Consider the following 25,976-nt stretch of genomic DNA (forward strand, 5'->3'; position numbering starts at 1 on the left):
AATCAACTGATTAATTAATTAATACTTTTCTTATTATATTTCATATTTCAAAAATATTTTTATAAGAATTTAAAACGATGTTTTCGAATGAGTTTCAGGTTTTAAAATTAAATATAAAAGAATAGGTTTAAGGAAATTTTAAAATAACTGATTTTTGATTAATTAATTGATTAATTACTATTTTTTATATCTTTGTATTTATATTTATTAAGAATTTATATATTTTAAGAATTTAGAACGGTGATTTCGAACGAGTTTCAGGTTCTAAATTAGAAACAGATATAATAGGTTTGAAGAAATTTTAAAGTAACTGAGTTCCATTAACTAATTTTGGTTTGAGTAACTAATTAATTAATTAATTACTACTTTTTATATTCTTATATTTATTTGTATTTATATTTTCTTACATTTCATATATCACATATATTTGTTTTAAAAAATTTCAGTTTCAGACTTTCAGAGTTTTAAAACTGAAAAAAAAAAATAGGTTTAAATATATTTTAAAGTAACTAAGTTCCATAGCTGAATTTGATTGGATCAACTGATTAATTAATACTTTTTTTGTTATATTTCATATTGGATCAACTGATTTATTAATACTTTTTTTGTTATATTTCATATATGAAAAATATTTTTATAAGAAATTAAAACGATGTTTTCGAATGAGTTTCAGGTTTCGAAATTAAATAAAAATAGATTTAAAAATTTTTTAAAATAACTGATTTTAGATTAAATAATTGATTAATTATTACTTTTTGTATCTTTATATTTATATTTTTTAAGAATCTATATATATTTTAAGAATTTAGAACGGTGATTTCGAACGAGTTACAGGTTTTAAATTAGAAACAGATATAATAAGTTTGAAGAAATTTTAAAGAAACTGAGCTCCATTAACTGATTCTGGTCTGATTCTTACATTTCATTTTTTACAAATATTTGTTTTCAGTTTCAGAGATTCAGGTTTCAAAATTGAAACAAAAAAAATAGGTTTAAATAACTGATTTTAGATTAATTAATTAATTGATTAATTACTACTTTTTACATCCTTATATTTATATTAATTTATTTTTTAATTTTGAAGTAAATAAATTCCATTATTTGATTTTGGTTTGATTAACTAATTATTTAATTAATTACTACTTTTTATACTCTTGCTTTAAATTTCTTTAAATTTCTATTTTATATATATATATATATATATATATATATATATATATATATATATATATATAATTTTATTTTAAGAATTTAAAACAATGTTTTTGAATGAGTTTCATGTTTTAAAATCGAAACAGAAGTAAAAGGTTTAAGAAAATTTTAAAGTAACTGATTTTGGAATAATTAATTTATATTTTTAAACTAATTGATTTAGTAATATATAAATTTTATTTATTTTACATCATCACACATGATGATTATTTTAAATTTTAGATTAGATTTCCGAAATTTACCCCGCCATCTCTATGACAATAGTTTAATCAAGATAAAACAGATTTCTATATCAATTTCGTCCCAACACTTGTTATTATTTATTGATTTACTATCAAGTTATTAAGAAAATTGTTTTCAAACTTTTAAATTTTAAATGTACTAATAATATAAAAATAATTAGTGAAAAAATATCAATCTAACTGATATAATTTATATAATAAATATAAATTAACTTTTGGAGCACTGTTCATTTCATTAAACATTAAATGAAATTGTTTAAATGTTATTATTTTTTTTATTATTTGAAATATTTCATAGAATCAACTTTTAAAATTTTTAATGTTTTTTTAATTTTTTTTTCTCTCATATGTCAGATAATATCGAAATTAGAATATAGTATTAATAATCCTTCAGAATTTTTGATAAATTAATTGAATAATTAATACTTTTTAGTATTAATATTTTATCATATTTTCTTTATTCGTTTTTATTTGTTATAATGTGGTAATTAATTGAGGTGGATGCGATGAAGGTAAATGAAAGAGGAACGTTATAAAAGTTGTTTTTTATTTAAGTGTACATATATTACAATAAATATTTGCATGCACGATTTCCTATTATGTAGGTACTGTAAAATGTATAACTCAACACATTTGCATAATAATTTGTTCAAACTTACACCCTAAATACTTATCAATAACTATTTACAATAACTCGTAACAACACAAACTGATAACAATAAGCTTTTTGATGTCAACTAAGAATAAGCTAAACGTAAATGGGCCAAATAATAAAAACGAAAATGGGAAAAACGTCGATCCGATGTCGATTTCGTGAAACAAACAAATATACATCTATTTACAAAGTAACAATTGACTAGATATGAAGAGTAGTAACGGAAACGCCTCAGGGCCATTAATTAGGCCACCTCCAGGTCTGACGAGTCTTCATCGCTGAACGACTGCTTCAGGATCATCGGCGGTTCCACGTTCGACCTGCACACATCTTCCTCCTGGATTTTCCTGATCCTCTCCTGTTCCTCGCGCTTCTGCTTCCTCCATTTGGCCCTCCTGTTCTTGAACCACACCTGAAGCAAATTGATTCAATCAGTTCCACCATTATTATCAAATTGAAGGCTTAATTATCGTTTATTTATTTCCATTTTTCAGCCCGGTGTTTTGTTAAATGATTAGAAATCGGTCGAGTTAAGAACTGATTAGGGCGTAGAGCCCTCGAAGAGTGAAAGATGCACTTTTTAAAATAAATAAATAAACACGAGCCCGGTTTCCCAATAGATGTGGCACTCGGGGGAGGGTTAAGGTCTAACAATAACATATTTAATAATCCCTCTATTGTTCGGGGGAGCCGCAAATGCCCGCTAAATCCACATCGACTATACCTCATATCATTGCATTAATAAATACAATCGCTTCTGTGAAATAATTTCAATGTTTGTTTTAGCTTCGGTGCGAGTGAATGAGTGAACGAACGAGAATCGTACATACAGGATATAATGGCACTGTTCTCCGAGTAATTTGGAGGCTTAGAGGACCTAGGATCAGGTTCCTGCTCCACCCACAAACAATAGTACGAAACTATTTAGTTACCATCCATTAATAAATGTGTGGATGTATTTTTCAATTAAGACTAGATAATAAAACGGTTATAACAAAGGGGGTGAGCTCCACCCCGACGTGCGGATGTGTGGATGCGGAGAGGCTGGTGTAGTGTTTTGATTTGGAAATGGCTTCCGGGCATTTAGATTATTAATTGGATGTGATATAATCACTGTCATTCGTAGGGGCAGCATCAGCAAGAAGTCGAAGCCAGAACACTATTTGTTTTCGAATTCCCAGTTTTCCCGTGCCTCCTGTTTACAAATCGAATAATCACGTTGTGTTTGCTCAAAACAACACTCGACGCAACAACAAACGGGGATCTATAAATAAAAATGGCACATCAAATCAACCATTTCCTGAAAGAACGTTTGAAAAAGTCAACCTGCGATTGAATTATTCATCAATTCAAACTCCTAAAGATGTTACCGACGAATAATGATGATGATGGAACCGTCATAATCACCCGGATGAAAAGTGTGAAATTGGCCCCGAGGATTTTATTAAAGTATTACAAACGAATTCATTTGCATATTAACCAGACACAAGTATCAGCATCGGTGTAACTAACACAACGGTGCACTGAATGCGTTGTTTAACAGGATATAATCAGCTTTTGAGATTAATTAACGAATGCATTCAGTACAGGCTGATCAAAAATGTTTCGCATGCTGCGTCTGCTTAATTGGAAAGCTTCCGCATGTTGCAAGATTAATTGTTTTAATCTTTGTCTGTTCGCTTTTAATTTCTCCGTGGGCAAATTTACATTTTTTATATTCGTATTTTTAAATTACTATTTATTATTTTATATTTTAGTTCAATGTGTATTTTGTTTTTTGGAAATTTGCCCCGCCATCTCTGTGACAATAGTTCAATCGAGATAATACAGGTTTCTATATCGATTTCCTCCTAACTTGTTGGTACTCAAGTTGTTAATAAATTTGTTTTCAAACTCAAGTTTACATATATTAAAATAACATAACCTAAAAATAAGTATGTTGTACACAGGGGCGCAATGAAATTGTTTAAATGTTATTATTTTTTTAGTATGTGAAATATTTCATAGAACTTTTAAAATTTTTATCGTCCTTTTAATTTTTCTCTCTCTCTCTCTTATGAGCAGATAATGTCTGAGTATTTTTTCTTTAAAAGATTCCAACTACCACTTTTTTAAATCAGGAATATTATTTTGAAGCATTGTGTACGTGTTGTATTAGGAGAAAGAACAACTTAACCTACAATTTTGTAAATAACAGACAGTAAGGCACAAACTTTTGGCTGGACAAACTGATACATTAATTGTTTATCGTGTTCTTTAGGTGTTTTTTAGTCTTCTATAGTTCAAGTATATAAATATTGGCATTAACTTGGTGGTGGGACATATTTTGGATTATTTCTGTGTCTTGTGTCTATTTCGTATGCTCCAAAAGTTTTTTTTTTTGATATGTAGTATTTTAAACACGTTCATTTTAGTTAAATATGTATAAATGGAGATGATTTCCGAAATTTGCACTGCCATCTTTTGGACAATAGCTTAAACATGATAATACAGGTTTCTAAATCATTTTGCTCCTAACACTATTACTGTAAACTTCTCTTTATTATTTATAAATAAATTTGTTTATAAACTTTTAATTAAAACTTATAAATATCAAAATATTTTATCCCATTATTCATCTCATAATATTATATTTTATAGTTGAGTTTTCAAAGAAACAAACTATCACTTTTTTCAATTGAAACTATTAATTAAAACTTATAAATATCAAAATATTTTATCCAATTATTCATCTAATAAAACTTTAAATGAAATTGTTTAAATGTTATTATTTTTTAAGTGATAAAAGTAATTCACAGAATCAACTTTTTAAATTTTTAATGTTTTTTTATCTTTTTGTCACTCATATGTCTGATAATAATAGAATTAGATTACAGTTTTCTGTATTAATATCTTCCTCATAATATTATATTTTATACATGACTTTTCAAAGAAACAAACTATCACTTTTTTTAATTTTTAATTTGAATTTTTTAATTGAAATTGTTTAAATATTTTTAGTATGTGACAAAAATATTTCATAGAACTGACTTTTAAAATTTTTAATAATATTTTTTCCACTCATATGTCTAATTATAACAGGATTAGAATATAAATTTCTATCATTATCCTGTTGTTAATAATTTGTTTCATATGTGATTTTTTCATTAAAAGAAACAAACTACTATTTTTTTTTTGAATTCAGGATCTCTTAAACTGATGTATTAACTGTTTATTGTAGTTTTTAGGTGTTGTTTAATCCACCACATTTCAAGTATTTCAATATTGGTGTATAATATAAATTAAATTGTTTATTGAGATTAATATTTTGGATTTTTTTTTTGTATTTGTCTATTTCATATGCTTCCAAAGTGTTGATTTAGATTTTAAATCAATTCGTTTTAGTTGAATGTGTATTGGAGAGGATTTCCAAAATTTGCACTGCCATCTTTTTGACAATAGCTCAATCAGGATAATACAGGTTTCTATATTGATTTCTTCCTAACACTTGTGATTATTTACTGAAGTATTATTATTTGAAAAAGTAAGTGCACATCTACAATTGAGATAAAACAATATTGTTGAAGATGAAGTAGTTTATGTAGTAAAGGAACATGTCATTTTAAGTTGATCCACGTGTATTGTTGGAAGCTAATTTATATCCCATCCCGCGTTCTTGAGAGCCGCCAGCCGGCGGCCACGATCAATGCAACTCTAATTAACCTTCCGTTGAATTTTTGATCCACTTGAAACAATGAAATGTTTTGAGACTAAACAAAATTAGCCCTCCCCGATGTTGATACGCGGTAATAGAATAATCTGACTGCGGCGATACGCAAAATATGTACGGCAAATATACCGTCGGGGGGAGGGCGGTTTCCACCCCCGCGGCGCACGAAGTGGCTACGGCTAAACGGCACCGCTCCGCGAAATGCGAAAACCGACTTAATTGAATTATGGCGGCGCAACAACGTTAAATAATAAAACGCATTGTGGGCTTTGATGGATTATTTTAAGTTGAAAAGCGTTGTTTTTCCAATGGTCGATACACGCTCCATGGCTCTACGGCCCGCACAATAAACCGCCACCGACCAATCCCAACTTTTCCCCTATTGTTTCCTCTTCTATTATTTTTACACACTTTTCCTATTGGCATTGTTCGTACGAAGGCGACCGACAATAGACCACTCTATTACCTATTAATCAACCAACTTTCCATGGCAAAACTACCACCCGTGCCCCTACTAGTTGTCCACCTATATAAGTAATGAGGCAACAATTGTTGTTGCATTGAACGTTAACTTCTGCAACCACTTATTATTAGATTACACAAAATCCCGACGTATTTTAACAAGTTCCAAAGCCCGGGATTAAAGTCAGCCAAAGAGGCGGCCGCCTCCCGTGTCTACCTGAGAGCCTCTGCAATATTAATTGTCCAATGGAAGTGGGAAAGAAAAGCACAGTCAACATCTTCGGAAGTCATCAATCGGGCCATTTAAATTTAATGCCGATACCGCATTGTCTGTGTAAATCGGCTTGGGTACACAACAAATCAATTACTGGCGTTTTTCTACTTTGGCAAAAGTGCCTAATCCACTTAAGGGACTTTGGGGCGGTAGTTCACAGTTAATGGATACGATCCGCAGATCTCGAAATCTACACACTATCACGTATGTCCATTTATTTAAGGTATCGATGAGGTTTCTGGTTATACAATACATTTATCGATGAAACTCTACTAAATGTTATTATTACAGTTTTCTGTATTAATATCTTCTTTTTAGTATTATATTTTATAGATGACTTTCAAAAGAAACAAACTGTCACTTTTTTTTAATTGAAACTATTAATTAAAACTTATAAATATCAAAATATTTTATCCCAACATTCATCTCATAAAACTTTAAATGAAATTGTTTAAATGTTACTATTTTTTAAGTGATAAAAGTAATTCATAGAATCAACTTTTTAAATTTTTAATGTTTTTTTTTTATCTTTTTGTCACTCATATGTCTGATAATAATAGAATTAGATTACAGTTTTCTGTATTAATATCTTCTTCATAATATTATATTTTATACATGACTTTTCAAACGAACTAACACTTTTTTTTAATTAAAACTATTGATTAAAACTTATAAATATCAAAATATTTTATCCCACTATGCATCTCATAAAACTTTAAATGAAATTATTATTATTTTTAAGTGATAAAACTAATTCATAGGATCAACTTTTTAAATTTTTAATGTTAATACAGAAAATTGTATTCTAATTCAATTATTTTCAGACGTATGAGTGATAAAAAAAATAATAAAAAAAAAAACATTAAAAATTTAAACAATTTTATTTAAAGTTTTATGAGGTGAATAATGGGACAAAGTAAATTTATAATTTTTATGTAAATTTTAGCAGTTTTACAAACATTAGTTTATTCCGCAATTGAATTTATTATTAATTATAAAATTAATTTACAGCAATTTGTTTGTTAGTTTTAGGTTAAGTTATTTTAGTAGAAGTAAAATTTATGTTTGAGAACAAATTTATTTTTTAAATCGATAATACTAAAATTTAAGAAATTAGAATTTAGGAAGAAATAGATATAGAAAACTGTATTACCCTGATTGAGCTATTGAGATGGCAGTGCAAATTTTGGAAATCATTTCCATTTATACATTACATTCAATTAAAATGAACATGTATAATATAAAAATCTAAGTTAGTATATAAATGTAAAAAATGTAATTAAGGAATGTTCTTGATATAAATAGAATCATAAAATGCTCAAATAAGTTGTAAGAATGAGGAACAAGATTAAATTAGGAAATCACGGAAACGAAATCTAATTGGTCGGAAAAGGAGAAATTTTTAATAAATATCATATCGAAGCAACTTTGAAGTGTAAGTAATAAATTCAAAAGTTTTCAAGTTATTAAATTTCTATTTAACTGAACAGAGCTGCTTAATTGATGTAATTATAACACTGTAATAAAATATGTTAAAGAAAAGAAGGTCGGCAGTCAAGTCGAGTCAAGCCAAGCCAACTTTTCCCCGTCAAATCTAAATTTGTAATTAACCAAACGATTCGGAAAATAATCAAACTTAAGCAAAGAGTTAATGAGGCAAAAGTTATAACACAGTATTAATAAGAAACATGCAAATCGAGAAATAACTTCATTAATATTCTTTCTAGGTTTTCCCCCTCTTTGACACAAAAACACAGCTCCGGGCGAAAACTCTTCAATTTATCGAATTAATTAATTAATATTTTTATTCTTTTATTGTTACTCCCTTACTGTTGGTTTTTTTAAGTAGAGTTTTATGGATAAATGTATTGTATAACCAGAAACCTCATTATTATTATTTTCATCACTTAAACAACAATTTCATTTAACGTTTTATGAGATAAATATTGGGACAAAATATTTTAAAATTTATCAGTTTTTATTAATAGTTTCAATTAAAAAAAAAGTGATAGTTTGTTTCTTTGAAAAGTCATGTATAAAATATAATATTATGAGGAAGATATTAATACAGAAAACTGTAATCTAATTCTATTATTATCATACATGTGAGTGACAAAACAATAAAAAAACATTTAAAATTTAAAAAGTTGATTCTGTGAATTACTTTTATCACTTAAAAAATAGTAACATTTAAACAATTTCATTTAAAGTTTTATGAGATGAATAATTGGATAAAATATTCTGATATTTACAAGTTTTAATTAATAGTTTCAATTAAAAAAAAGTGATAGTTTGTTTCTTTGAAAAGTCATGTATAAAATATAATATTGTGAGGAAGATATTAATACAGAAAACTGTAATCTAATTCTATTATTACTTTTTTAATTGAAACTAAACTTATAAATATCAAAATATTTTGTCCCATAATTCATCTCATAAAACGTTAAATGAATTAGTTTAAATGTGATTATTGTTTAAGTGACAAAAATAATTCACAGAATCAATTTTTGAAATTTTTAATGTTTTTTTATTATTTTTTGCCACTCATACGTCTGACAATAATAAAATTAGAATACAGTTTTCTGTATTAATATCTTCCTCATAACATTATATTTTATAAATGACTTTTCAAAGAAATAATCTATCACATTTTTAATTGAAACCATTAATTAAAACTTATATATATCAAAATATTTTATCTCATTATTCATCTCATAAAACTTTAAATGAAATTGTTTAAATGTTATTATTGTTTAAGTGATAAAAATAATTTACAGAATCAACTTTTTAAATTTTTAATGTTCATTTTTTTATTATTTTGTCACTCATATGTGTGATAATAATAGAATTAGTTTACAGTTTTCTGTATTAATATCTTCTTCATATATATTTTTTATATTATATAAATTTATATATATTTTATTAATTAAAACTTATAGATACCAAAATAGTAATACGTTTTTATATAGTTTATATTGAAAATAATTTAATTCATTTAAGATAATAATTACATAAATTATTATTACTTTAAATTTACCATAATAGTAAAACGACATATCGATTGAGTAATGTCCTCATTATTCAACAAACATGAATCAAGTGTAGTGTACTCTAATTGAGTGAAAGATTTAGTGTCCATATTTTTTCTCCTAAAAATTAACAAGGCACCTATAAAAATCGATTTAATACCGTGGCACGGGAGAGAATAAACGCAAAATTAATTTAATGACATAAACACGAGTCCGAAGCGGGAACGGTTGTTTGCCGTTTTGGTTTTATTATTATTATTATTATTATTATTATTATTATTTCGGCGTGATTCTTAATTTGCATGGACGAGAAGGGGCTTCTGGAACATAAAGACGCGATAATAGGGGTGGCTTTCGACAACCTTTCAGCCTTTATTAGCTTTCCCCTGACCTCAGTCCCCGTTCCCCCCTTTTTTTCCGCTCTGCTTTGTGTCAATAAAACGATTTGCTTACTAAGGCGTCCCATACAAACTCCAACTACACCTCCATGCGTTGGTTTTATGCGTTTTTATACCGAATTATGGGACGACGAAAGAATTGGGAGACGTTTAATTTTAAAGACGGAGAAATTGTTTCTAAATTTGAATGTTCATTTTAATAGGAACGGGAGATGGAAGTCTCACGAGATGGAGCGGAACAAATAAAAGTCAATTAGAGCGAAAAGGTGGATGGATGGATCGAAATTGATCTGCGCAAGGATACTTGGTATAATCCAGACCGTCCCGGTCCCGGGGTCCCCCGTCCAATCGTCGTGCACCATAAATAAGGATCGCAATGCGTTTGTGACATGATGTAAAATGTCCGTTTCCGGAAGAGCGGCTTCCACACACACACACGTATCGTTGGCGTTTCCGTCCGTGTAAAGAGAAATTGATAAATTGGAATTAGTGACGGATGAATGGGAGCAGTGTATCGCGCGTCGCGGATTCACATCAAAGGACCGGTTGACACAAACAAACTTGACAACCCAGAATAGTAGCTTATTATGAGCGAGGTAAAACGGCCTTAAATTGCCCTTTGACTGCTCTAATTGCCGCACGAAATTTGCAGCTTTTCGACGTACAAAGCTTATTATTCGTTCATCTGCGAATCTGCACTAAGACAAACGTCCCTTTGTTCAGTCCTCCACACACATAACCCCATTTATTACATTTTTACCCTTTTCCAAAGCTTCGTTGCCGGACTGGACGTATTATTTAATATTTAAACCTTCAAATTAATATTTAAAGGTTTACTGTTGACTTTTGTCTAGTATCCGTTCGGTTTTCACGATGGGTGGGCGCGAGGATGTGTCAGCAACTTCAGCCGAGTCCGAAGTTATTTCGAGTGGACGCTTTACCTGCACCACTCTGCATAAAATTAAGCAGCAACGACGCAACTACGAAGATTACGATCAAATGGAAGATTCCGTGTCGTCGGATAATTTTATTTAATTTGAACGTTTTAAGTTTTGCAATCAATGAATTTGCCTGATAATAATGGAATTAGATTACAGTTTTCTGTATTAATATCTTCCTCATAACATTATATATATATATATTATATTTTATACATGACTTTTCAAAGAAACAAACAATCACTTTTATTAATTGAAACTATTAATTAAAACTTATAAATATCAAAATATTTTATCCCATTATTCATCCCATAAAACTTTAAATGAAATTGTTTAAATGTTACTATTTTTTAAGTGATAAAAGTAATTCACTGAATCAACTTTTTAAATTTTTATTTTTTTGACAATCATATGTCTGATAATAATAGAATTAGATTACAGTTTTCTGTATTAATATCTTCTTCATAATATTATATTTTATACATAACTTTTAAAAAAAAAACAAACTGTGACTCTTAATTAAAACTTATAAAAATCAAAATATTTTATCCAATTATTCATCTCATAAAAATTTAAATGAAATTGTAAAATGTAAATTTAAATGTTATTATTTTTTAAGTGATAAAAGTAATTCACTGAATCAACTTTTTAAATTTTTATTTTTTTTTTTTTAATTAAAACTTATATATGTATACAAAATTGTGTGTATTGTGTAATTGTATATTTTATCCCTAATTACAACAATAAAAGAATTTTATAATTTAGCTTTGATTTAGAAATTCTTATTTTTTTTCAAACTTTTTATAAAAAGCAATAATCTTCAAATAATTTAAAATAATAAATAAATAAATTATTATTACTTTAACAGCAAATGTTAAAATGTGTTCAATTTAATAGTTAAATGGTACAAATAAACATTCAAATGATTTGAATGTTATATATAATATATAATAAACGAATTTGTCTGATAATAATACAGTTTTGTGTATTAATATCTTCCTCATAATATTATATTTTATACATCTTTTTAATTAAAACTATTAATTAAAATTATAAACACCAAAATATTACAATTTATTTTTGGTTTAGAAATCCTCATTTTTTTTAATTTTTTATTTATAATAAGCAATATTCCTCAAATTATTTAAGATAATAATTAGACGAATTATTATTACTTTAACTCTAAATGTTAAAATGTGTGTTAAAATTAATAGTCAAATGATACAAATCATTCAAATGATTTGAATATTTTAATGTTATAATCAACGAATTTGTCTGATAATAATACGGTTTTCTGTATTAATATCTTACTCGTAATATTGTATTTTGTACATGACGTTTCAAAGAAACAAACTATCACTTTTTTAATTAAAACTATTAATAAAAACTTATAAATATCAAAATATTATAATTTATTTTTGGTTTAGAAATCCTGAATTTTGTTTCAAATTTTTTTATAATAAGCAATATTCCTCAAATAATTTAAAATAATAATTAGATGAATTAACTCTAAATGTTAAAATATGTGTTAAATTTAATAGTCAAATGATACAAATAATGATTCAAATGATTTGAATATTTTAAGGTTATAATCAACGAATTTGTCTGATAATAATACAGTTTTCTGTATTAATATCTTCCTCATAATATTATATTTTATCACTTTTTTTAATTGAAACTATTTTATTAAAACTTATAAATACCAAAATATTATAATTTATTATTACTTTAATAATAAATATTAAAATATGTGTTAAATTTAATAGTGATGGAAATAATCATTCAAATAATCTGAATATTTTAAGGTTATAATAAACGAATTTGTAAATATGATGATGATATTTTTACAGATTCCTGTACTAGAAAAGTCTCATTATCTATATCTAGATGTCTTAGATAAAAGTTAATTGTTGTTGTTAAACATTTATTTGCCATTTCACATAACCTTAGTAAGTTACAACAAACAAAACCGTATATTTTACGACTTTAATAACTAAATCAGTATTGTAAATACAAGCACCAATTAAGGGGACACTTGGAGTAGATCACGAATGTGGCCAACTTGGTTCAAACAAATGGTGAATTTTACATTTCTAAAACAGTTGTTTGCTCATGCTTGTAGAAGACTAAAACCTTAAGTGGACAAAGTAACATCGGTAGCTTGTTTGTTTTGTATTCAGTATTTAGTCGAGTCCAAGGCAAATATTTACGAGAAGCATTTTTCCCCAAAAAAAAAATTCCACTTTGATAAGCACGGTGTCACTTAATACCACCATACCCTTGAACCCCCAAAAAACGAGGAAACCCCGGCGACGTTCATAAAGCAGTACATAACAATAATCAAATAAATCTCGTTGTTGCCCGGAGCGAAGAAAAAGATTCAATCTGTGAAATCAAATATCTCGCTTACGTCGTCTTGTTCGTCCCGGGGGCGCGTATCCTAGCTTTATCAAATAAATGTCGTCGACGTCGTCGACGTCGTCGTCTAGTGATTCCTTTATATCAGGCACGTATGCAAGCTTCAATTATCTAAAGCATAAGCTCCGGAGCAGCCCAAATAACAAAGCATAATTTGGCCCACAAAAAAAAAGGCGGCGCAAAAGGTTGATCTTCCCCGTCGCCAAATCAAACAATCCGCAATCTGGATTCCGAAGCGGATGCAAAGAAAATATTGAACGGCGGACGGAGGACAAAAAAAAAAAATGAGCGGAGCGGTTGAAATTATAAGAAGAGACGACACGGGGTTTTTATTTTCGCGTGGGGATATTTAAATACGGGCGTAACGGGCGAGAGACAAGCGAAGATGGGCTGTCGTTTCGGGGGTCGAAGGTCCCCGCAACATAAATAACAGGCAAAGCAGTTTAGTTAGTTTAGGAAATGGAGCGAATGTTTTCGTAGACTTCGTTTCTGTAGACACGGATATCGTGGCTCAATTACTCACAAATAAAATGTATTTTCTTTCGCCCCCCGTCCCTCTCCTCCTTTGCATTTTTCATATCTCGTACAATAATACTTTAAGTAACGGTCCGTTTAGAGCTTTTTTTGAGTTAGGTGGGTATTGATTAGTTGTTGGGCAATAAACTGGAGAGGGATTAAAGTGAACATATGTATTTATTCTCCATTAGTCTCACCCTCTGGACCACCCCTTCAGCCATATGTTCTCAATAGCACAGATAATTGTGATTGAATTTCAGTTAGATGACTTACCTCGACTCGTTCCTCCTTGAGGTCCACTTTGAGGGCCAGTTGTTCCCTTAGCACCACGTCAGGATAGTGGGTCTGTTCGAAGGTGGCTTCCAACTGCTCCAGCTGCTCCTCGCTGAAGATGGTGCGGTGCCTGCGCTTCCGCTTGGGCGGCTGGTGCTGCGGGTGGTGATGGGGGTTGGCCATGGAGGCGGCCTGCGAGGCGGCCGCCAACGCGTGCACGTATCCCGGATACAGACCGGGATAAGCCATGGCTGGAACGGAGGAAATATTATTGTGACGTGGCGGCTTCATGCAAATCCCTACTTTTAGGATTATTTTTCGTGTGGGGTGTGAAATGTTAAAATGCTTAAATGCGACGCACCTGAGTTTAAGCAACCGTACATTCACACTTCATCGATTCGGTTCTTACAACCGACACATTTATCAATCTCCATATTTTTTAACGGATTTAATTCCGTACACTGAAGCTCCTGCGAATTTTTCTTAACCTCACTTTCATGACATCAGTTAATGATTGAAACCTAACCTAACTTTTTTCATAATATTCCACAATCCTATTGTGTAATGAACACAAATAGTCCATAATAGAAATTGAAATTGATTAACCAGTTTAACGCATAACAATACTAATTCCCACCACAACAGACGTTTAATTAACTTCCTAATTATGTGTGAATTAATCAGGGAAAAAAAACAAATCGCAGAGGGCGATTCAAAAATAACGATATTAGTCCCGTTCGTGCGCCCCGGGGCGGCCAAATGAACTTTTCCCCCCTTTCCATCTTTTATTATGCATGCATGAAAGAACTAAGAAAAAGTAGGCGAGTTTTAAAAAGTGTGCGATTTTTGTGTAAGGCGATTTTATCCTACTGGGAACTCTGTTTAAGGGCTTACGACCATTTTTAATTTCGACCTAAAACTTACCGAGCCGGTTCGGCTTGTGAATTATAGAAAGGGAACTCGTTGGGAAAACAACGGGAAACTTTTTTTTTTTACAAAACAATCGGTTTTTTACATAATTTCCGTTCATTCATTTAAAATTAATTAAATATTGAAACATCATCTGGAATGTGATCAAAGTTAATTAAAAATAAATATCGATTTTGTTTTTAATTAAAAGTACTAATTTTAGACTTAATAAAATAATTAAAACTTAAGAATTTATAGGTTATTTTGAAGGGTACATTTACATTTTTGTCACTTTATCAATCTCTGAAATAAATAGACACATAAAAGAGTTGGAAGAAGTATTATAAAAGTATTTTAAAATATCCTATAAACAGATTTTATATTTATCTTTATAAAAAATATATTTTTTAAGTTTTGTGTGTTTGTTAATAAATTAATTAAAATTTATAAATAAATTGCAAATTTTTTATAGATTATTTAAAAGGTTCCTTTATGTTTTTATCTCTTCAGCAACCTAAATAAATAAATATAGACATAAAATAATTGTAAAAAGTATTATAAAAGTATTTTAAAAAATCCCATAAACAGATTTTATATTTACCTTTATAAAAATTATATATTTTAAATTTTGTGCATTTGTTAATAAATTACTTAAAATTTATAAATAAATTTCAAATTATTTATAGATTATTTAAAAGGTTCCTTTATGTTTTTTTCTCTTTAGCAATCTCTGAAGTAAATAGAGATAAAAAATAATTGAAATAAGTATTATAAAAGTATTTTAAAAAATCCTTTAAACAGATTTTATATTCATCTTTATAAAAAGTATATTTATTTAACTTTTGTGTATTTGTTAATAAATTAATTAAAATTTATAAATAAATTACAAATTATCTATAGATTATTTAAAATGTTACTTTATGTTTTTGTCTCTTTAGCAATCTCTAAAATAAATAGAGACATAAAATAATTGGAAGAAGTATTATAAAAGTATTTTAAAAAATCCTATAAACAGATTTTATATTTACCTTTATAAAAAGTATATATTTTTTAACTTACGTACATTTGATAATAAATTAATTAAAATTTATAAATAAATTACAAATTATTTATAGATTATTTAAAAGGTTCCTTTATATTTTTGCCTTTTCAGCAATCCTGAAATAAATAGAGACATACAATAATTGGAAAAAGTATTATAAAAGTATTTTGAAAAATCTAATAAACAGATTATTTACCTTTATAAAAAGTATATATTTTTTAACTTTCGTAAATTTGATAATAAATTAATTAAAATTTATAAATAAATTACAAATTATTTATAGATCATTTAAAAGGTTCCTTTATGTTTTTGTCTCTTTAGCAATCTTTGAAGTAAATAGAGACATAAAATAATTGGAAAAAGTATTATAAAAGTATTTTAAAAAATCCTATAAACAGATTTTACATTTACCTTTATAAAAAGTATATTTTTTTAACTTTTGTATATTTGTTAATAAATTAATTCAAATTTATAAATAAATTACAAATTATTTATAGATTATTTAAAAGGTTCCTTTATGTTTTTGTCTCTTTAGCAATCTCTGAAGTAAATAGAGATAAAAAATAATCGAAAGAAGTTTTATAAAAGTATTTTAAAAAATCCTTTAAACAGATTTTATATTCATCTTTATAAAAAGTATATTTAAATTATTATTTCAAAAATTTCAAATTATTTATAGTTTGGAAGAAGTATTATAAAAGTATTTTAAAAATCCCATAAACAGATTTTATATTCACCTTTATAAAAAGTATAGTTTTTTTACTTTTGTGTATTTGTTAATAAATTAATTAAAATTTATAAATAAATTACAAATTATTTATATATTATTTAAAATGTTTCTTTATGTTTTTGTCTCTTTAATAATCTCTGAAATAAATAGAGACATAAAATAATTGAAAAAAGTGTTATAAAAGTATTTTAAAAAATCCCTTAAATAGATTTTATATTTACCTTTATAAAAATATATTTTTTTAACTTTTGTGTATTTGTTAATAAATTAATTAAAATTTATAAATAAATTACAAATTATTTATAGATAATTTAAAAGGTTCCTTTATGTTTTTGTCTCTTCAACAATCTTTGAACTAAATAGAGACATAAGATAATTGGAAGAAGTATCATAAAAGTATCTTAAAAAATCCATGAACAGATTTTATTTACCTCTATAAAAAGTATATTTTTTTAACTTTTATTTATAGATTATTTAAAAGGTTCCTTTATGTTTTTGTCTCTTTAGCAATCTCTGAAGTAAATAGAGACAAAAAATAATTGAAATAAGTATTATAAAAGTATTTTAAAAAATCCTATAAACAAATTTTATATTTACCTTTATAAAAAGTATATTTTTTTAACATTTATGTATTTGTTAACAAATTAATTATAATTTAAAAATAAATTACAAATTATTTATAAATTAATTAAAATGTTTCTTTATGTTTTTGTCTCTTTAGCAATCTCTGAAATAAATAGACATAAAATAATTGGAAGAAGTATTATAAAAGTATTTTAAAAAATCCTATAAACAAATTTTATATTTTCCTTTATAAAAAGTACATTTTTTTAACTTTTGTATATTTGTTAATAAGTTAATCAAAATTTAAAAAGACAATTACAAAATTATTTATAATTTAATTAACCTAATTATTATTTATAAATCATAAACTTTTTGGTCTCCTTATGAACCTCAGAAATAAATAGAGATATAGAATTATAGGAAGAAATATTAAAAATCAATTTTAAAATATCCTATGAATTTTATATACCTCTATAAAAAGTAAATGTTTTAAATTTGTTTATTTGTTAATAAATAAATTAAGATTTAAAAATACAAATACAAAATACATTTTTATCAATCTCTGAAATAAACAGAGATATAAAATAATTGGAAGATTATTCATTAAATTTAAAAATACTATTACAAATTATTTAGAGATAATTTAGAGAGAAGCTCTGTATTATACTCTAATATAAATAGAGGTGTAAACAAATGAATAAAGTTGTTTAACTAACGTAACGGTGGAATCATCTGTCTAATAAAAATATTAAAGACGTTTATAAAAGAGCTTCAAAATAATGGTAATGAACATTTTTTATTAGGAAACAAATAATTAATCAGGCGTCTGATTCAGAATTTCATGTAAAGTTGTCAAAAACTCAAGGTTGAACAGAGAACCGTGTGAATGTTAATCAAATGCTCAAGAGACTTACCCAGAAAGTCGGCGGACGTGGGCCCGAACCCGCCGGCGGCCGCCGCAATGTGTCCGAGGTGGAGCGTCGGCGGCTGCAGCACCGACCGCTGCGGCGTCGGCTTCGGTCTCGGCGCCAAAATACTGTCGATGGTGAACAGCGAACTGCCGCCGCCGCCTCCGCCTCCGCCCCCGGTGGTCGTCGTCGCCGTCGCCGCCGTCTTGTACACCGGCTTGAAACCCTCGCCGAGCAGCACGTTGCCGAGGAAGTTGTGCGCCCTCGGCGACGACGACGTCTCCACCATCATCCTGTCGTAGTCCTCGTCGCAGAACTCGTCCGGGTAATCGGGAGTAGTGGCGCGGCACCACTCCAACTCACTCTCGCGTTTTACGTTAGCCAGCGTTCCCTCCTTTACCTTGCTCACACTCTTTTAACTCGACTCGCTACCTCAGCCGATCAGCCGATCTACGGACGATTAATGTCGGCTGTCGACAGTCGACAGTCGGCAGCTGGCGAGAGGTCGCCGGCCACGCCCACCCGCCGTCCCATTGGTCGGCCGACGCTCGCGCTCCAATCAGATGGCGGCTCGTCATCCCCGATGTTCCGCGAGGGGGCGACCGGCGACTAAACGGTACAAATAGAGCTGTCACTGCGAAATGTGATATGTGTGTGTGTGTGTGTTAAAATAGGGGGACAATGAGCGTCTTTGTGTTTCGCATGCGATGGACGTGTTTATTACTCTAAATCGGGGGATCGGGGACTCTATTTAAATTAGACTGTTGGGAATTTTATACCTATATACGTCGGGCATTAAAAGATAGATTAGTACAGATCTTCTTTTTAATGATGACGGCACAAAACAGATTTGTCTCTTTACAATTTACTCTATTATTACGTTGCTCCCCTTTTTATATTCAACTGATTCATGACTTTTACTATTTATTACATATTATAATGTACACATCAAAATTTAAATTAAATATGAATATAAATTATCTAAATTGTTATGTTAAAACTAATTTATTATTATTATTTAAAATTAATTTATTAAAAAGTAGGTAAATAAAAAAACAAATTATTTAATAATTAAACTCTCATTTATTTAATAAATATATTATTCTTCTATTCTTTTATAAAAAAGAAGAAATAAAAATTTTATTGAATGTTGGTAATTATTCAATAAATGAATAAAATTCAACGATAAACAATGAAATTGTCGATTATTTTCCAATATTGTTTTATCGTGATAATTTATTCGTTATTATCTAACGCATTTTTAAAATTAATAAACATTTAAACATAATCAAATTCACAATGAATTTTAAATGTTGGTGTTAAAGCCATACGGCCACGTGCGATGCATTTCGGCCGTTACATTCTTGAAATGTTTACCAAAAAATTTATTCCGCCACCATTTAAAAAACACACTGCGCCCATAAAATAATTTTTGCATTACAAAACGTTCATTTTCTATTTTTTATTGTTGACACGTCGCTAGTCGGGCGGCGTGTTTATTAAATATTTACGGGCCAAACGAAAATTCACAGTCCGACGGTTCCCGAAACTAATAAATATCAATGATTGAAACGTAGCCGAACGCGCAGCATTCGGTTAAATCGTTAATTAAATTTTTGCATTAATTTGCCATAATTGGCGTAAATTATTTAGCGCATCGCACCGTGAAATGATCAAACGGTTTTCCACGACAAACAGCCAGGTAACGGAACCGGCCGATCGGGCGATCGCAATCTTCTTTCGGCTCGGCCCCCATCTTAGAAGGCGGGGCCGGATTCCGGCACGTCCCATTGGCCCGTAGGCGGGGTAATCGTATCACCGCTTTTTCGACGTCTAATCCCTCTAATCCGCGACCGGAACCGTAACCTCTCCCCACGGCCCGAACGTCCGAATGGTGTACGTGTGTGCATCGCGATTCTCCGTCTCCGACCAATGACACTTTCGGTCGGCGGACGATCCGATTTGCTGCGAAGACGTCCCTCTGTTTTACAATACAAACAACAATTGGTTATTTATTTACTGTCGGGTTATCATACTAATTAGGACTTCCTCAAGTCAAAATTCAATAAAAACTTCAACTTATTTAGCTACTTTTTTGTAATTTTTATATATTATAGTTTTAATTTTAATCACTTACATACAACAAAATACATATTATTTTTTTACAAATCCATTCTAATAATTTTATTTCTTTTTAAATATACTTATATATACAAAAAATGTATGTATTCAAATTATATATGTGTGTAATTAATTTAGTTCCATAATATAATATTAAATAATTAATATTCAAAATTATTCACAATTTTTATAATTAAATATGTTATCTGAATAAATCTCAAGTTAAAAAAATAATATTGGTGTACTATTATGTAGTTTTATTAGTAAGTTTGTGTAATACTTAAATATAATATTTTTGGAATTTTAGAATTAATATTTATACTCTTGAACATAAAAATGTCGTTTTCTGAACGTTATGCAACCCATGATACAATTATGTCCATTCTATAATAAAATTCTTTACAATGGACTTTTTATATATAAAAGGAGTTATTTACACCTCAAGTTTAATGTAATACTTATATGTACTTATGTACTATTATATAGTTTTAATAGTAAATTTGTGTAATAGTTAAATATAATATTTTTAGAATTTTGAAATTAATATTTATACTCTTGAACAGAAAAATTTTGAATGCTCGTTCTCTGAACGTTATGCAACCCATGATACAATTATGTCCATTCTATAATAAAATTCTTTACAAAGAGTATGTAAACATTAAACGATTATTCCTTACACATATTTATTTAAAGAATCTATAATATAAAAATTATATTTTTAACAATTCACTATATTTATGTTAATTAGTGAGGATATGTTACAGAACATACTTCTCGAGCATATGATTACAGACACAGAACACCCCATTACAGAGCCCTGCAGTATGCTAACCATATCATTTCAACAATTCAAAACATTTCGAAAAGATGGCACTGGTGCATCACAAAAGCAAATACTTCCACCCAAAAGAAAATTACTGTAATACGTTACTATGTGTTGTTATTATATATTATATTTTTAATTTTAATTAATTAAAGAACTACTTTTTTATATATAAAAGCAGTTATTTGAATACACCTCAAGTTTTAATTTAATTCTTATTATATTTATGTTACAGAATACGAATACTTCTCGAGCATATGATTACAGAGCCCTGCAGTATGCAGACCAACAATTCAACATATATCTTAAAGTTGGCACCACTGCTACACATAGGTTTTCTATGTGCCAACTGTCAAAGAATATGTCAAGGCTTGAAGAAATTTAAAGTGAGTTATAAAATCAATAAGGATGATATGATGAAATAGTCTCAGAGTACACAAATTCTGAATATGTTGATGTGCTAGTAAGTGCGATGCTGTAGGTAATTTGGAGTACTGCAAAAGAACAACAGCCACTTACTTATCAATAGACCCATGAAGGCTGTGGAATCTATTAGATTTTACAACATGGGGCCAAATGAAACAGAGGATCTGTACTCTGCCAATCAATAAGACAGATCAATAACAACAAATAGGTTTAATGCAATTAATGAGGGGCAAATGCACTTATTCAACATTATTACTAATAAGGAAAGTAGTTCCCAATACCTAACTGAAGAATCAAGTCAAACAAACTTAAGAAATACCAACATCTTGATGAAGAAATCATCTATATGAAGAGACATCCAAAATCATTTAATTAGTCAAGTGAGAAGCCCTACAAACCCAAACAATTTCAGAATCTATGCTTTTAACAAAAGGAAATATCAGTTGGAATCACACATTAACAAAATTCAAAAGTAGAAAACATTTCCACAAATTGGGAAAGCAATTAGTTTTAAGAGATGTGTTAAAAATAATACTTAATGGGCATAAAAATCACCAAAATAGTCTCTAAACAGTAAACTGGATATTTGGTAACATCCAGTGTTAGATTTAGTAGAAAGAGGGGAGTCCCAAGAATCTATAATACTGTATCATTATGTAAAAAGATTGAACTGTAGGTATAATTTTAGAACAAACATCAAATTTAAACAGGACTAAGGTGAAGTTCACAGACATGAGATAAAATCAATTTACATTTGAGATACTGCATTTTCTTTAGGAGTAAGATTTGTGTGTGTTTTATTTGCTCCTAAACTATTTTAGGAACACCTTGTATAATTACCACTAATTGGTTAAATAAGTAATACTTAAAATCACATTGAAGTTGATTTATTATTGTAGATAAAAACATCTTATTTTTATTATAATTTAAATAATTACACCTTTTTATGAATATTTGAATGTTTCAGCGTATTAACATAAAATTCACAAAAGCTTTTTGTACAAACAATAATTGTAAAGTATTCAATTTTGTCTAAATTCAATAAATACAGCAGTTTTAATTCAACCTTAACAAATACGACCCACTTAGGTTTTTATTGCCTAAATTATAATATTATTGGACAATATTATTTTCGTGGGTGGCCGAGTGCTTCTTCAAGCTCCTCGCGTCGTAGAAACTCTTCCCGCATTTGGCGCAAACGTGATTCCTCTCGGTGGTGTGGGTCTTCTGATGTTCCGACATGTTGGTCAACGTCCTGAAGTTCTTTCCGCAGTAGCTACAGGTGTAGGGCTTCTCGCCCGTGTGTATCCTCATGTGCTCGTTCAGTTTGCGCCTGTTCAAACATATCTTGTCGCATTCGGAGCACTTGAACTTCGTGTCGCCGGTGTGCACCCGCATGTGGTCCCTGAGCGAGCTCTTGTACTTGAACTCCTTCGCGCAGACCATGCAACTGAACTCCTTGACGTTGTGGGCGATGGTGTAGGGGTGGTCTTTGTGCGTCGACCTTATGTGCTCGTTCAGCTCCCTGATGCTGGGGTATTGGGCCCCGCAATCGTCGCACGTCAAGTTCCTGATGTCGTGTTTGACCGATATGTGACGTTTTAACGAGTAGTCGGTGCGGAGTACCTTGGGGCAGATGTAACACCGATAGTTGCCTTCCTCGCCTGATTCCTTTTTGATTGGCTTGTTCGGGTCGATTTTCTTTACGTACATTTTGTTGTACTTGTGTTTCTTTTCGTGATGGTACAGCGAGTAGTAGGATGTAAACTCTTTGGCGCAGCACGAACTGTATAATCGCTCTCCTGTGTGCGTCCTTTCATGGTCTCTCAGGTAGAACTTTCTGCTGAATCCTATGATACAAAAACAAACAACTTATTTCACTACAACATATTATCAATAATTACCTTTATCACAATATTGGCACTTATACTTTTTAATATTCAAATGAATTATCACAATGTGCCTCTTGAGATCAGATTTGGAATTGAATCTTTTGTTGCAAGTGTCGCAGACATTTGGACGTTCACCAGTGTGAGTCCTGATGTGTTCTTTAAGTCTATAATTGCATTGAAACGTTTTATTACAAGTGGGGCAAGAGTGGCGCTTCTGTCGAACGTGTTTGTATTCTTTTCTGTGTTCCTTCACGGATTCATAATCCTTAAACACTTGATTGCAAACTTTACATGAATACTGCCTTTTTCTTTTTATTTTGTCTGTGTTATTTTTGTGAGTCTCTTTGTCTTCTATTTCTAACTCAGGTTGTAGTATTTTTGTGGCTGGCACATTGCTTTCTATATCCATCTCGCTGTCTACCTCATCATTATCATCAAAGCCATTGTTATTGTCTGAATGGTACTCGTCTTTTATTTCATATTCATCTTGGACAAGTTTATCATCAGGTTCTTTCTTCTGAACAAACGTTATCAAGGGTAAATTATCACTTGGATCAAAATTGTCATCAATTTTGTGCTTAAGTAAAAGTGAATTTAAAATTGATTCCGCCCTTTTACAATTTTGTACGAAATTGTGGACTGTAAACATTTTATTCTCGCACATTTTACATATTTTATCTGGCTTTTTATCGTCTTCTTTTACCTACGAAACGACAAGATTATATATTTCCAATAAGTGGTATCGAAACAACCTTTATTGAAGTGTACATTGTTAACAGGTCGGATAATAAAACTTTTCGTCTTTTCACATTTAAAATTTGGACTCCGGTTCGTTTGTTCAAGCAAATCCTGCAAATTATAGGGAAGTTTTCAATGGTCACAGTTTTGTTTTCTTTCATTTTAGCTTGGTGTAAGGTTATGTTTATTTGTCAAAATCGGACGCCACCGTCACAGAATAGAAATAACCAGAGTGTAAACCAAAGACTATATACATTGACTATAGTGGCCTAAAATTAAGTTGGCTACTTTGGAACCTCCATAGAAAACCTCGAAGTTGAACTCAATGTTGCCGCTGTGAATTTTTATATTTTCTAATATTTCATTTGCTAACATGTGTTTGCGTATATCCATTTATTTTGTGTAGTATCTTTCATTTATTTCCGTGTTTATTAATTTGTGTTAGTTTGATTATTTATTGATTTATAAATAATTTTTATTGTGTTTGATTTGTATGATTTATTTTAAATTTGAAAATATATATATACCGTATGAAAAATGCTCTTCGTGTCTGGATATTGTAAGAGATGGATGCACGACAAAGAGAGTAAAGTTTTGCCCGGTAGTAAGAATCCCTACTCTCAGAGACAATGCGCCGTGCTGGTGCGCGCCGGCGCACAATGTAAATTAATCTTTGCGAATGCATTTAGTAACTCTCCGTATGCGTAGGGATGTAGTTCGAGTTCTTCGGATGCTCCATTTAAATTCCGTAACTTTGTATAATTTTCAATCTGTAAAATGAAATATTTTTTGAGGGTATATCAAAAACAAAAATAAGTATTCTAAAAATAAACTACTTTTTTCAAAATAAAAATGTATCCCAAAAATTAAATAAAATATACTAAAAACAACGTCTGCGGAGACGAACCGCATGCTAAACGCAGCAAAACCAAATGATCCCCTCCAGTCAGTTCGGCCCGCCCACATAATTGCATGTATATCTTTCCTTTTTGTTTACAAAGGGGTATTGATGTTCCGTCTCAATATGCGAGTAGACACGCTCATCATTTTTGATACGGTATATATATATATAATAATATAATATTTTCAAAAAAACAATAGCTTATGGTAATTAAAGTAAGAAATGAAAATGTGTAATTCAAATTTTTCATTAAATAAAATTCAATTTCACTTATAAGATATACATAGCACTATATGTCATCTGTAGATCTACAGATATACACTGCGCGTACTCCAGTCGTGAGCATGTCGGTGACGCGACCCTCTACCAAAAAGTGCCCAAGCGGCCAAAGAAGTTTTCAACTTAAAAAAAATTGTAAATAACGTTTTTATGTTTTGAGATAATGAAATCTTAGAGAAAAACTAATTTTAAATTTGAAAAATACAGATTTTTTGTGTTTTTTCTTAAAATTAACATATTTATTAATTTAAACTTTTTGATTTTGTTCCAAATTTGTAAACATTTTAACGATCATAAGATTATCAAATATTTATATAACAAAATTTTTTCTTTTTGAAAATATTCTATTTTTGATGAGCTTTCTGAAAAAAAAGAATATAGAATTATATAAATTCTTGTTAAAAATTTCAAGGAAAAACGTCAAAAATCAGTACTGTTCAAGTCTAAAATTAATTTTCCTCTAAAAAATTTTGATTTTTTTCAATTGACCAAGACAAGTTCTTTAACACATCTAAAA

At 29.3% G+C, this 25,976-nt stretch overlaps 2 protein-coding genes across 2 annotated transcripts; both read right to left on the bottom strand.

Moving 5' to 3' along the window:
- Positions 1 to 2,044: 2,044 nt before the first annotated feature.
- Positions 2,045 to 18,857, bottom strand: LOC109594769 (homeobox protein goosecoid). The gene is made up of 4 exons (XM_020010009.2): positions 18,738 to 18,857; positions 18,286 to 18,679; positions 14,127 to 14,377; positions 2,045 to 2,521 (listed from the first exon to the last, which is right to left on the bottom strand). The coding sequence occupies exons 1-4, from the start codon at positions 18,855 to 18,857 to the stop codon at positions 2,354 to 2,356; spliced, it is 933 nt and encodes a 310-aa protein (XP_019865568.2). The 3' UTR covers positions 2,045 to 2,353.
- Positions 18,858 to 22,520: 3,663 nt separating this feature from the next.
- Positions 22,521 to 24,552, bottom strand: LOC109594786 (zinc finger protein 90 homolog). The gene is made up of 3 exons (XM_020010026.2): positions 24,294 to 24,552; positions 23,554 to 24,244; positions 22,521 to 23,499 (listed from the first exon to the last, which is right to left on the bottom strand). Exons 1-3 carry the CDS (start codon positions 24,438 to 24,440, stop codon positions 22,763 to 22,765), a joined length of 1,575 nt encoding a protein of 524 aa, XP_019865585.2. The 5' UTR covers positions 24,441 to 24,552; the 3' UTR covers positions 22,521 to 22,762.
- Positions 24,553 to 25,976: the final 1,424 nt, after the last annotated feature.

This window comes from Aethina tumida, chromosome 5, assembly GCF_024364675.1.
Source record: "Aethina tumida isolate Nest 87 chromosome 5, icAetTumi1.1, whole genome shotgun sequence".
NCBI classification, from domain to species: Eukaryota; Metazoa; Arthropoda; class Insecta; order Coleoptera; family Nitidulidae; genus Aethina; species Aethina tumida.

Excerpts from the sequence above, each read along its gene's own strand:
- LOC109594769 (XM_020010009.2), bottom strand. The coding sequence starts at position 18,857 with ATGACGAGCCGCCATCTGATTGGAGCGCGAGCGTCGGCCGACCAATGG. Across the intron at positions 18,680-18,737 it reads GTCGACAGCCGACATTAATC|GTAAAGGAGGGAACGCTGGC; the intron begins GTCCGTAGATCG and ends AGTGTGAGCAAG. Across the intron at positions 14,378-18,285 it reads CACGTCCGCCGACTTTCTGG|CCATGGCTTATCCCGGTCTG; the intron begins GTAAGTCTCTTG and ends CCTCCGTTCCAG.
- LOC109594786 (XM_020010026.2), bottom strand. The coding sequence starts at position 24,440 with ATGAAAGAAAACAAAACTGTGACCATTGAAAACTTCCCTATAATTTGC. Across the intron at positions 24,245-24,293 it reads CAATGTACACTTCAATAAAG|GTAAAAGAAGACGATAAAAA; the intron begins GTTGTTTCGATA and ends GTCGTTTCGTAG. Across the intron at positions 23,500-23,553 it reads GTGCCAATATTGTGATAAAG|GATTCAGCAGAAAGTTCTAC; the intron begins GTAATTATTGAT and ends TTTGTATCATAG.